The sequence below is a fragment of the Chenopodium quinoa genome, unplaced genomic scaffold (assembly GCF_001683475.1).
Source record: "Chenopodium quinoa cultivar QQ74 unplaced genomic scaffold, ASM168347v1, whole genome shotgun sequence".
Lineage (NCBI taxonomy): Eukaryota > Viridiplantae > Streptophyta > Magnoliopsida > Caryophyllales > Amaranthaceae > Chenopodium > Chenopodium quinoa.
The window spans coordinates 646,385-661,373 of NW_018743919.1; the positions used below are offsets into that span (position 1 = coordinate 646,385).

The 14,989-nt window shown below is 33.1% G+C and overlaps 1 protein-coding gene across 1 annotated transcript; it reads right to left on the reverse strand.

Annotated features, from left to right (window-relative positions):
* Positions 1-1,285: 1,285 nt before the first annotated feature.
* LOC110687130 (protein ALP1-like) lies at positions 1,286-2,632 on the reverse strand. Its single transcript, XM_021863749.1, has one exon. The coding sequence runs from the start codon at positions 2,630-2,632 to the stop codon at positions 1,286-1,288; it is 1,347 nt and encodes a 448-aa protein (XP_021719441.1).
* Positions 2,633-14,989: the final 12,357 nt, after the last annotated feature.

The window sequence follows — 14,989 nt, forward strand, 5'->3', positions numbered from 1 at the left end:
TCTTGTCTCATGTTCTGATTTTGACCATATCTGATTCCATTTGTTGGTTGATGAACTTTGAAAGTTCTCTTTCCATTTTGGTAGTACAGAAATTGTAGAAAGTTAAATTTGACATTTGAGGCTTCTCTTATCTCTTGTGATGAACCTTTTTGACCCATCATGAAATATTATTGTATTGTATGAGTTGATCACTTGATCATATACGTTTTATCCAACCAACATCCTGTACAGGTCATATACCTTTCTACCACCTTTCTTCTGTCAAAGTCATATTGTTGATTTATCAATCCCTTCATGATTTCTCTAATTTGCGATGGTGGAAGTTTCATGTGATTTTATTTGAATGGTATTAGATAACTCAAAAATCCCAGTTGCAAACTACTTTGAATTAGAAACAAAAATTCAGCAAGGTTTTCATAATTTTAGATTTTAGGCTCTTAATTTTCAAAGTTCAACTCTCCTTTTGTTACATCATCTGTTATGCAATTTTTCAGCTTATAGTCCTCTATTCTTGTATATTTAGCCATGCTGAATTAATAGCGAAGCTTGCACTTTGTCTGTCTTCATGATCTTCAGCTATATAAGACAGATTCTGAGGCTCCGAGCTGTCAAACCAAACAAACTGAGTAGCATTATGGTCTTTTGGAAGGTTTGTACAAAATCTTATTTTGTCACTTGGCAAGTTTTCTCAATATGTAGCAACTTTTATGTGTTGAAAATGTGGAGAAGTAATAGTGTGTCTATTCTTTTACTAAGACCACTCTCAATGGTGAGCAAAAAAAATGCTCACCCACTCTCTCTCTACCCACTTTCTCTCTCAAGAAATAAGTTTTGTTCATGGGCAAATTTTTTTCACATATTCTCTCCCAATGGTGAGCAAAAAAATTTCCCACCCACCACTCTCTCTCTCTTACTTTTTCAATACCCCACCATTACTTTCTCTCTCCTACACAACACTTCTTTATTTATTTATTTCATTTATATTTTAACAATGTTACTCCAAATAAATAAAAACTAGTTAAAATTTGTGTAACTTATTTTTTTTATTTTTGTCCTTTTTATCGTTAAAATTTGTCGTAAAATTAAGTACGTTATATAAATTTTTTTTTTAAAAAAGCTCAAAATTTCTTAAATGTTTTTATTTATTTTAAAAGCGGTACAATACTAGAAACCAATTACATTTGCAACGTCATGCGTAATTAAACTTAGGAAATAAAATAAACACAACAAGTAAAAGTAGCTACGCCATAGTACTTGGCTTTATTTAAGTCGTGCTAATTTCTCCCTAATTACGTGGCCCGTAGTGTTGCCAAATATGTTCGACTAAATCACGTTTCAGAGATAGATGAATTTCTCTGTCACGAAGGGAAGCTTTTCGCTGTAGAAATGCGTTGAAATCAAAGTTGGTAGGTCGGCCTACGTTGAATTCAAACGGTGGCGTTGTAGATGTTGATGCTGGTGTTGATTCTTGTTGATCTTCTTCGTAGAAGGCTCTTAGAACTTCGGCTCGAGTGTAGTTGTGGCGCTCATCTTCAACAATCATGTTGTGCATAATGATACATGCTTTCATTATGTCCCGCAGTATGTCCTCATCGTACGCCAGCGACGGTTTTCGTATTATTGCAAATCGAGCTTGCAACGCACCGAAAGCTCTTTCAACGTCCTTTCGAGCGGCAGCCTGGTGGTCAGCGAGCATTTTATCTTTGGCCAGTTGAGGGAATGTGATACCCTGAACAAAAGTTGCCCACTTCGGATAAATGCCGTCGGCTAAATAATAAGCCATGTTGTATTCATGGCCGTTAACCGTAAAATTTACCGGAGGAGCTCGACCATGCAGAACCTCATCGAACACTGGTGAACGGTACCACACATTAAGATCATTACAAGATCCGGGAATACCAAAGAAGGAATGCCATATCCATAAATCCTGATCCGCAACGGCTTCCAGTATTAGCGTTGCTTTCTTGTTCCTACCGGCGTACTGCGCTTTCCAAGCCGTTGGACAGTTCTTCCATTCCCAATGCATGCAATCAATGCTGCCTATCATGCCTGGAAAACCACGCAGTTCATTTTGATGCAGTATCCGGGCCAATTCATCAGTTGTAGGGTTTCGCATGTACTCGGTTCCGAACTGGTCAATGACCCCGGCACAAAAACGTTGTAGGGCAACTCGAGCGGTTGACTGACTGATTCGAACGTATTCATCAACAGCGTCTGCAGCCATGCCATAGGCTAACATTCGTATCGCGGCTGTACATTTTTGCATAGGTGATATGCCTAACTTTCCAGTTGCATCCCTACGCTGCTGGAAGTAAACATCACCTTCAACGACCTTGTTCATTATACGTAAAAACAAAGGTCGTTGCATACGAAATCTTCTTCTAAATTGGGTGGTATTGTACACAGGATTATCGGAAAAATAATCATTGAACAGCCTGGCATGTCCCATTTCCCAATCTCTTCTGTTCGTACCCCCTCTACGTGATTTTGAAGTACGTTGGGATTGTGTTTGGGGCATGAGGAAAGATGTGGGTTGGTATGTGAAGAGTTCATCAACGAGTTGATCATATTCTTCATTATTGGAAGAAGATGAACTTGAACTTGAACTTGATGATGGTCTGGAATACATCATGTATTAATATTGTAATTTTCTGAATTGGTGTGGTTGTGGATATGTGCCATGCCTACTATATATAGCAAATAAATCAAATGAATATGTGGTTACAAATCTGAATGACCACACCAACTAAAGCATTCAAATTTTCAGCCACAGAATAGGTATACTATGCTAGTTGACAATGACAAATCTTGACAAAGTGAATTCAGAACAAAAGTGACTACACCATGTCGGTATGAATGACCTAAAGTTAAAGCATACTGACAAAGTTAATTCAGAAACATGTGACTACACAATGACAAAAATGTGACTACATGTTAAACATAAAAGACTACATTGCGCATAATTAAAAACTTAAAAGACTACATTGCGCATAATTAAAAACTTAACTAATACAAGCGTACACCTACTACAACCAAACATGCTTATAAGCCCTGTAATTTACCCAGTAAGAAATTCTTGTACGACTCTTCTTCAGGAGTGAGTGGCGTAGGCGAATTCTTCATAGCTTGCACCATATCAAACCAGGTTTTCATCTTATGAATGTCAAGTTCCTCCCTTTTCCTCTGTTCCTTCTCCCTTTCAATTTTGATCCGCTCTTCCTTCAGAATGGCCTCCCTCTCGCGAATTGTTGCCAATTCCTTCATTCGTTCGCTAAGCTCAGACGAACCACTGTCCGAAGCTACTTCTTTCCCTTTACGCTTGGCCTTTGCTTTCTTCACACCTTCGGGTCGTTGTATTCCTCCAGATGAAAAACCATCCGTAGGGGTTTCATCCCCTCCATCATCTCTGGACCTCTTCCCACTTCCAGCACTACCTTGCTCCTCAACATCACGAACAACTTTTCTTTCCTCCTTTGACAAGGACCATCTCAGCTTTGGCCTCCACTTTGGATCTCTATTAAGCATTTCAACAGCGTGAGGAAAAGCGAAATTACGACCTTGGGCGAGATGGAAAAGCTTCGACGCACTTTTTATACGGTCAGCTTCGTTGTAACCACTCCCTCCCTCCGGAAGTCTACCTGCTTCATCATAGCAAGATATCCACTGTAGTGTGTCTGCTGCCAACCTTCTCCAGTGCGACGTCAGACTCTTCATAGGTCTTGGTGGAAGTAAATGCGGCTTCTCCGCATGAGCAAGTTGATATGCTGCGTGTACATCGCGCTAAAGGGAAGTTGCTTTCTGGCTCGTGCCTTTAATAGCATTCTCGCTGATCTCCAAGTACAACCCAATCAGAGTTTCATCTTCCGCAACTGACCAAATTCGAGTCGCTCGTGCAACAACCTGGTTGGATTTCAGTTCCGGAACTGGTGGAGGATATTGCGGCGTCTCTGGTACGCTGTCTTCTTCGCTGTCATCGAATTGTGTGTTGCTATTATGTTCAATTTCAGGTGTACATTCTTCATTAACATGGTTTCGTAGGGGAAACTGAGTAGGTGTCTGATACTGTGGAGGTGGTTGCAAAGACGTATTGCCCATTCTTTGCAAGAACAATTGAAACTCGGGATTAGTTAGTAAATCATCACTAAAACCAGAAAATTGTTGACGGAAATTTGGGTTGTTTGGATCCATTAAAAGATTCTGCATCACAAAACAAAAGATAAATATTTTTACTAAGATTTACTCAAAAAACAAATTAAAATGACAACAAATCCAAAAAAATATCAACAACTTTATTAACCAATTCACATATATACTAATTTAAAGTCATAACTAAATTTTAATATTAAAAAAACAAATTAACCAATAATTTCAAGACTTTATTAACTACAAATTTAGTAATGTATGGAGAAAACATCAACAACTTTCTTCAATTACATAATGCAATTACAGTACATGGCCTACAATATTTTTTTTAAAAAAAAACACACATATACTAATTTTAATACATAACTACATGTATATATTTAAAATAAAATTAACCAATAATTGCAACACTATATTTACTACAAATTTAGTAATGTAAGGAGAAATTATCAACAACTTTCTTCAATTACATAAAGCAATTACATAACATGCCATACAATATTTTTTTTTTTTCCAAAAATCACATATATACTAATTTTAATACATAACTACATGTATATATTTTTTTTAAAAAAATAACCAATATTTAAAAAAAAATTTAAATATTTAAAAAAAAAAATTTACCTCAATATGGATGTTTTGCAACAAATATATTCTTCTACAAATTTAAAATGCTTAAGAAAATAAAAAAGTGGAGGATTTTAGGTGATTACGAAATTATATCAAAACATATCAAAATGCATGTCTATTTATAGAGAATTTAATTTTATGACCGTTGGTAATTTTTTTTTTTTAATAAATATATTTTTCGGAAAATCAGTTACAAATAATATTACCGTTGTAAACGGCTAGTATTTTCTCATTGGTCAATCCCCTGCGCAAGACACGTGGCGAGCTCTGATTCGCCAGCAAGTCTGACGCGCCTCTGCCAGCGAATTTTTTTTTTATTATTTTCTAAGCGTCAAAACGACGCGTTTTGGAAGCGGCCCTTCAATCCACTCCATCAAAACGCGTCGTTTTGATAAGGGCCCAGCCAAATTTTTTTAATTGCGTCTGACCTGCTGTGGGGCCCACTTCCTTCACTGTAGCTACACGAAAATGCTCACTCTTTGGGCAAATTTCATTTTGCCCATGGGCTTTTTTTGGCTTGATCAAATTTTCTCACCTTCTACAATGGTGAGCATTTTATTTTCCCATCAAATTTGCCCATGAGCAAATAAAATGCTCACCATTGGCATTGCTCTAATAATGATCATTGTGGTTTTTACTTACAGCCGATAGTAGTATATATTAGTGTATTTACCAAGATTTAGTCTACAACTAAATGTTCCAGTAACAAGTTCTCTAAGGCAACAATGAGTGTCCAAATGTACCTGGAGGCAACCTGTTAATCAACCCCACGTTATGATGATAGAGAAGAAGAGATCAATATATAAAGTTAGTTACCTCATAATCTCATATTGTTGGTTCACTCAAGGATGAAACTTCACCTAGAGGGCTTAATTTGACAAGAAAACCGATTTCTAAGGGCTTGTTTGGCATCGTTTTTTGTTTCAGTTTTCAGTTTTTTTTTTTTAAATAAAAAACCAAAAACAAGAAACAAGAAAAAAGTGTTTTCATTTTTCTGTTGTCAGTTTTCAAAATTACCATGAGTTTAATAAATTTGACTAATTTTTTATTCATTATATGACATATATCATATGATTTTGAAAAACAAAAAACCAAAAAACCAAAAACCACAGTGATGCCAAACAAACCCAAAGTGATAATAATTTTCTAGACTGTTAATACTGTTGAAAATTGACAAAAATACTAGTTTCTTAAATGTGATTTTCAAGATTATGTTAAAATTAGTTTTTTTTTTTTTTTTTTTTTTTTTGAAACAATGTTAATATTAGTTTAAGCCTCGTCAAAAGACTCAAAACATTTTAAGCACTCAAATGACAAGCCTTAGAAGTGCTGTCTCAGCTCGTTCACAATCCAGTCTTACGAGAATCTTCCTGGAGGCACAGGGACCATATTGCAGATACTTAAACTAAGCTGTACTACATTACATTACATTACAGTCATCCTGGAAACAATTGATTGTAACTAAAGCCTAGTATATTTAGCAGCCTAAAAAATGTTATGTTGTTCTTCATATTTTGAAATGAGGGACTCATATACCACCTTCAATTTTATCAGTTTCCACACATTTATATTGAACGCTAGTCATCTTATTCAAGTTGGTATAGCAGTGGACATGATGGTCCCTAACAATCCAAACTCAGTAGTTGGTAGGACAAACTGCCGGCAAGTTTTTGTATTAGGCTTCTTCAGTCCTGGTGATTCAGGCAGACAGTATGTTGAAATTTGGTACAGCAATGTTTCTGAGCTTACAGTTGTATCTTTTATGGGTGGTAAATCGATATAATCCACTTTCTTCGACTGACAAATCTGCAAGTCTAGTGATAAGTGATGAGTCTTTTTGATGGGCAACGAAACAGTCTGGTCGACAAATATCTCAGCCTCATCAAACAATAAATTTGCTGTCCTCTCTGACACTGGTGACCTATGTTTGAAGGACAACTTAACTGGAGGTGTTCTGTGGGCAAGCTTTGATCACCCTCATCATGTATTTTTACATGGTATTTCGAATAAATACTATAACAGGAGAAAAACGGTTCCTGAATTTGGAGAAGTGAAGATCCTTCTCCTGGTTATTTTGTTGTTGGGATTTTTCCAGACCATTGGCGGAGCCAGAGGGGTACAAGGGGGGACAGTTGTCCCCCCACTTCCCAAAAAAACAAGCAGCTATATATATATATATATTATTGTGTGGATTAATTTAGGATACAAAGTGGATGGTGTGGTGGTGAGTGGAGTTGAATTTTTTGCAAGATACCAAGGTTCGAACCTTGTTGTTGTAATATTTCCTTTTTTTTTTTTTTTTTTTTGAAGAATCCTTCCATTATATCTATTAACCAATACGAATTTATTTACATAAGTGTAATTGTAATATTGCATGAATGGAGCCCCTAAATCTATTGTCATTGAACTTAAGTGGAGTATTTTCCATTCACTTTTTTTTCTTTATAATGTTTAATTAAGAAGTATTCCTTTCAATTTTTTTAATTAATATATACTAAGTATATATATTTAAATAATAATTTTAATTATGATATTGCATGAACAAAACCCACTAAATTAAGTTTGTCATACAAAATTATACATTATAACTATTGCATTTAATAACCTATATTTTATAAAGTTCGAATTTATTAAAAATTCCGAACTCATAAGCGATTAATTTTGGAGGAAAAATTGATATATGATGTTGATTTTTTATTAAGTACTCTGTATTGTGAATTTTTTGAGTTGTACACATTAATTATTGAACACTCGGTGTATTTAAGTATTGGTGTTTTTTTTTTCCGAATAATTTTTGTCAAACTATGTAATGTCCATCCGTCCCCCCGATTTAAAATTTCTGGCTCCGCCACTGTTCCAGACACCCGCGAAATATTTCATCTGGAATGTTTCATCAATACACTGGAGAGTAGGCTCTGGAATGGGCTGAAATAAATTTAGTGGAATGGTCCGTACCAGAGCAAAGTATGAAGACAATTTCGTAATCCAGCAAAATAGTCAGGAAGTTATATGTCACCTTATCACAGATGGATGCGAGCTAAGAACGAAAGTAGCATTCTGTCTGATACTTGCAACTCTTGTTATCACTAAATGCAGTAAATGGAAAAAAATTTCTAGCAGACTCCAGACTAAGCTAATTCCCTAGCTTTCTAAGTTGCTGCATAATTAGATACATACATAATGACCAAAAAGCCAACATGATATTCTTTGAGCTCCATAAACCAGGTCACGAATCTCAGGATATCAGTATGTCAAGGGCGCTAAATAAGCTATCTATTCCTTAAGAAAAGATTGTCCGAACTCTCAACTTGATCATAGATTCATAGTTTTGCCTACTTCTAGTTTGGCTTCACTGAAGTTACTATGTAAAACACTATTGATCTTGGCCAAAAATCCAATAAATTTATGTCATAATCTGACTATCGACTAATCTCAAGTGTAAGAAATAAACTGATTGTTCAAAAAAAAAAAAAGACCTTAAAAGTTTTCCATCAGTGAAAAAGTGTTCTATGAATTTTTTCAGCAGTGTGAACACTACAACTACAAGGATGGTACTGCGTGCTACTCGTTACATGTCACGCAGATGAAATCATGAAAGCTATTACTTATTTCTTAACTTGATTTACTACGTAAATCAGTTTAACTTTCCTGTTCTTTGGATCAAACTGGTGCAATCAAAATCAGATGTTAATTAAAGGACTAACACGTCTAATAGCTATTCAGTGATTTCAGTCTGAATGACTATGCACATCTATTCACATACGAAGTGCTCATTACTTTAGAGATATCAAATAGAGGGATCGAAAGATAGATAAGAATCGAACCCTCAAGCTCTCAATGGGACAATGCTATTGAATATTATTGATTGTCAAACCAAATAAACAAACAAAAAAAAGGGCTGTTTCAGAGAATTTGACCTTGTCAAATTCTTGAATTTTTTTTGGCAACTCTGACAAAGCAGCCCAGGGAACTTGGTTGTTCATAAAGTGGAACAAAAGCAAGTCACTTTCTTTTTTTAGAAGCTTTAAGATTTCTTTTTTGTTTGGGCTTTTTGTTTGTTTATTCTGTTAGCTTCATGGAAATTACCAGTCACCAAACTTCTTTTTGTGCTTCCTTACCAGTATCTCGAAAAGTTGGAGTCATAAAGTGTTGGTGCCTAAAATTTTTAGCAGCATGACTAATCCTTGTTAAATTCTAATATAGGACGGGTGTATTGTATAAGAATATAAGTTAGATTAAAGAAATATTTTCGTGACCTCCATGACTAAACTGTCACCCTTATATGGTACTTCGTATGAAAGACATTTTATAATACATTCTAACTTGTGCATTTACCCAAATTTCTAATTTTTAAATTATTGATCACGAAATTAGGCCTTTTTGAACTTTAGAAATGCCAAGAGACTGATATTGAAATGATCTAAGCACTTGTTGGTCAAAAGCAAATCCAACTATTCACGTTAACTTTCTAATGATTTATGAATACAGATCACATGCCTAAGTTGACCGCCATTGAATTTTCAGTTTTTCTGCCCCCTTCCAATAATATGAGTCGGATTTTTTATTTATTTTTCATACACTGAAATTTTGTAGGGGAAATTAGATGATAACTATTGACTTATTCTGTATATGTACAAGTGTATTACAAAATGGACAAACATAGATAACGAGTCTTTGTAGAACGACGGGAGTAGGACACCAATCTGACCAATGGTATACTCTAATAAACTTAATTAGTTTTTGGGCCCGTGCTATGCACGGGCTGTGTATAAGTTATCATTTATAGTTAAAACTCACAAATTACCTTTTCTTCTTTTTTTTTTTTTTTTTTTTTTTTTTTTTTTTTTTTTTTTTTTTTTTTTGAAACCAAACTCACAAATTACTTGAATAACTTTATTTCAACGTCTTTTCACATATTAAAGAAATTGGTTTACAAAAATTATATAATCAAATTATCTAATTGCATAGTAATTAATCAATAATTCATATAATAAAACTAAATATCAAACCTTGTTATTTTTTTTATAATTTTACATCAAATACAAAGTTCTTTACCAAATCAATTTCTCTTAGAATGTGCTTAATATCTTGAAAATAATGGCCCAATGACATGCAAACAATATTATACTATAGAATTTTCATAATATTCGTACACGAAACTTTTTATTTTTCTTGACATATACAAGTATCCCTTCTTTGCAGCCTCAATTTTTTTCCTTTTTAATCATTATCTTCATTATAGTAAAATTTTACATAGAATTTTGAGAGATATATCTCTATTTTTTTTTTTGTTTTGTTTTTTTGGAACTTAGGTAGTGATGTACAAAAACCTAAAATGGAATTTAGTATTTATATTAGAGACTGGGGGAAGAAAAGGGGTTAATGAATTATATGGCAATTGATGAATGCGATTAAATTGAATTGATAGATAGAGAGAGAAGAGGAGAAGGTTAAGAAAATTCAATTTGTTGACTTAAGTGAAGGTTATAGAATATAAAGAGTTATTGAGAAATAAAGGGAGGGAGGTGGAGAAGTTTATGTAAATACTAGGCTAGATCCTGTGCCATGCACGATACCTTTTAATAACTATTCTTTAATTAACACTATATGTAATTAGATAAAAAAATAAAAAAAATGAATTAAATTTACTATAAAAGAGTCTATTATTAGAAAAATAGATATTTTAAAATACATATGTATGTATGTATAGGATATATTTATATATATTTCACCAACAAATTTATATCATTTCTTCTTGTTAATCAAATGAATATATATGTTAACAATATGCATTTAACCCATAAATAGATTTCTTTTTTGCACACTATTATTCATTCTCTCTTATGTAGTATTTTTTTTTCTCAATAATCAACCGATTATAATATTTTTTTTCATATCTTTCTTGGCAAGCTTTTCATACATAATCAAACACAAAAATCTTTAAAACAAATCCTTGTTTTATTAATGGTAAAGTAGTACGTAACACTATATATATGTCACAAATTATATTAAGAATTTGATTTATTTATTTATTTTACACTTAAGCTTACGATATCAATATATATTGTGGAAGGATACATTAAATCTTTTCTAATCTTTTATTTATGTCCTAAATAGATGTTTTTTTAAAAAAAAAAATATAAAAAAAAAACTAAGGGACACACCAGAAAATGACACGTGTCACTTTTGGTGTGTCATTTAGTATATAGTTAAATAAATTAATTAATTATTATAGAGAAAGGTAAAGGGGAAGAGGACACATGACAACTTTGGTTTGTGTTTTTAAATAATACGTTAAAAAGTATAGACTTGTTGTAATTTAATATTTTCTTCCATCCTATTATATAATGCCTAATAACATGTAGATTTAATTTGACCATCAATTAATTATAAAAACATATTTTACATAGGTATAACTGTATCCCACGTGACTATATATATAAATATAGTATCATTGAATTTTTTTTAATCAGAATTAGTTAATTAATTTTAAAAATTGACTTTATTTATTTATTTGAAAAACCCCTATTATTTTGTTTTAAGTCTTTTAACTAATAAAAGAAAACTTCACTTATATATATATTCATGAAAATACCTCATTTTTTCATTAGAGTAATCCCAAATCCGTCCAAGTATATATAACCTCATTTCCTCATTTGAGTTCCCCCTTTTACTCAATTAATTACCTTATATGTTAAGTGACCACACCATGTACGCAGGGGCGGACCTACATGGGTGCAAGGCGGTGCACGTGACTTAGCAGTGAGAAAAAAAAAGTTTAATTAAAAAAAAAGAAAGAAAAACGCGTTAAGTGAAGTAGCGAACAATCAAACAACCAATTCAACCCATTCACACGTCCACTACTAAAAATAAGCTATTTTATGACAGCCAAAATTTGTCGCAAAAAATAGTTACGACAGTCAACTGTCGTAATTATTCTGCAGAATTGTCCTAAATTTTCATTTTTACGACAGTTTGATTGCCGTAAAAATTATTACGACGGTTTTTACTAATTTCAGCGACATTTTTATATCTTGTCACTGTAATTACGCTACGACAGCTTAAAACCATCGTAAACTATGACAACAAAAAACTGTCGTAAAATTTAACTTTAGCGAAGGCCGGCCGTCGCAAAAAATAAAAAAACCCCAACCCAGCCACAGTAGCCCTAATTCAAACCATTCACCCACAGTAGCCCAACCGCAAGCCACCACCACCACCCACCACCTTCACAAACCACCACCCACCGCCATCACAAACCACCACCCACTGCCATCACAGACCACCAAATTAAACCCTAAAAACACGTAAATACCCACCGCCATCACAAACCACCCGCCGCTACCGTAAACCACAAAATTAAACCCTGAAAAACACAAAATACCCACAAAAAACCAAAGATCTGAAATTAAATCCAAAAAATCAAAAATCTTGAAATAAAAAATACAAGTACATGAATATTCATCAAATTGTACAAAAATAAATGAAAACAAACACAAACAATAATAAAGTTAAAGCCCAAAAACAATATTTAAGTTAATTCAAACAAAATAAACCCAAAAAATCGAAAATAAAGTTCAAATAAACGACAATCAACCAAGAAAATCGAAATTAAACGACAAAATCAGCCATTAAAATCGTATATAACAAAAATAAATCAACATAATTAGAAAAATACACCAAAGAAACAAAAATAAACATAAACCACAACTACAAAAACAAAAATTACACAAAAATCAACATACCTATCCCAAATTTCATCTCCTATGGGCTTATTTGGTGAAATTCGACCATAAAAACTCCAGATCTAGAATTTTAATTTCATGGTCGAATTTGACCTAAAAACCCTTAGCTTCGAAACTATGGTTGATTATATGGTGTAGTTCGTAACCTAGGTTGAATTTCATGGTTGAATCAAGTTAAACTCGTAAAAAAAAAATTTAAGATAATAAAAAGAAAAAAAATGAAAAAGTTTAAACATCTTATTAGAGAATGGAGAAAGGAAAAGAGGAGGAGATTGAAGCAGAGAGAGAGAGAGAGATGAGAGGAGGAGATTGAAGTACAGAGAGATGAAAGGAGGAGATGGAAGCAGAAAGAGAAGGAGAGAGGGAACGAGATCTAGAAAGAGAGAGAAGGAAGAGAGAAAGAGAAGATAGAGGAGGATGGGGCGGCTATCAACATTTTAGGGGTAGCTGGGGAGAGAATGGAGGGTTTTATACCAGTATTTATTTATTTATTTTTTTAAAAAAATATTTTCTCCAACAGCTAAAAGCTATCGCTACTAACGACGGTATTGTAAACTGTCGTAATGCAACATTTTTACGACAGTTTTAAGCTATCGTAGATATTTTAATTTTTTTACCTTTATTTTAGATACCCAACGATGGTTTAAATAGTCTAAAACCGTCGTAATTTTGCGACGAGGCATAAAACTGTCGTAAATTTACGACAGCTAGTAAAAACTGTCGTAAAATTCAAATTTTGCGACAATTTTATGGGCCGTCGTAATCAAATTGTTGTAATTTACTTGGATTCTAGTAGTGGTCACAACTCGCAACCCTAACTCCCTCTCTCACACCTGACTCACCGACTCAGCCAGCCGACCGCCAACGTCGGACAAGCCACCAGCCCACCGCACCGTCCGCACGTACGCACCAGGCCACCGCTTCACTCCTTTAAGCCTTCAAGGTCTTTGTTTTGATGTAGATCTGTGATTGTAGTCTCCTGTCTACAAGCCTACCGCCACCGCCCTCGGATCTACGGCGACCACCGACTGACCGACTGGAGTGACCACCGACTGAAGCACGGAAGCATAGCAAGGTATTATTGTATTAAAATTTAAATTATGAACTATTTAATTTGTTATTTAGTTTTAATTTTAATTATGTATAATTTTTGTCATTTGATTGATTAAATTGAACTAAATTATTGATTTGTTGTTCATTGTTGTGTTAATTACTAATTATTTATAATTTTAGTCATTTATAATTTCATAGTCTTGACAGGTTGTTCATTGTGGTGTTAAAATGTTGAATTGAATTGAGTTTTATTTGGTAATATTGGTACTTTAATTTGTAGTCTTAATTAGTTTGTTATTGACCTTATTGTTTGATACTTTGATAGTTTGATTTGTTTCAGATTTGATTGATAATTGATTGTATTATTTGTATTCAAATGAACTGAAATTCTGTATATATTATTTGATTGTATATTTGAATTGTTGAATTTTTTGTTATTTCTTAAATGATTTTCAGAATGAAGCGAAAACGTACTCCAAATAAAATGCAGAATATCGCTAGATCACATTATAGATCGATATCAAAATATGAAAACTCGTCGTGAACAATTGTAATAGTTTATTGTACTATGTGCTTGTAATATATTATTTGTAGTACTTTCGGTTTGTAAGATGAATTTTTTAAGTACTATTGGTTGTAGTATGGATTTTTATGTCTTATTTGTTTGATTGATATCAAGTTGGTTGTAATATATATTTCCTTTGTTAATATTTTTGCATTCGAAATTTTTTTTGTACTTTTACAGGTGATCAATAATTCAGGGTGACTCACAAGCTCGAAAATCCTGGATCCGCCATTGCATGTACGGCTAACTTTATATAAGAATTTGTGAGATTGTATGTAATATTCCTTTTTTTTTTTTTTTTTTTTTTTTTTTGACATTCATCTTGAACTTATTGTAACTTATTATCTAAACCTATTATGTTAGGAATATAGGAAAATATATTATTCCTAACATATTTTACAAAGTATGAACTTATTTTTAGCTTGGCTAGCTTAGGTCTTGTTTATAAAACTATACTTAGATCACTAACTATAATCTACACAAAAACTTGGTATAGCTTTTGTACTGTGATTAGCTTAATAGTTTAACTGGTTAAAATCTTTCAAAAGCAACTTCAGGCCTAATACCAATATTGGTTTACATCATTAGATATTAAGTTTACTCCTTGAGGCAAATAATAAAATGTCTTCGATTTCTGCATTATTTTTTTTTTATTTTTTTTTTCTCAATATTTAAGTTTGATTGTCACCCTAACACGACTTAGCAGTTCATAGTATGTTACGTTGAGATAGCTCAATAGCTCATCCCTTAGCTATTCAACAAATTTCAAAGGTATACACCATGTTTTGAGTGGGAAAAAAAAAAAAAAAAAAAAAAAAAGAAGAAGAAAAATTTCATCTAAAACCATTAAATA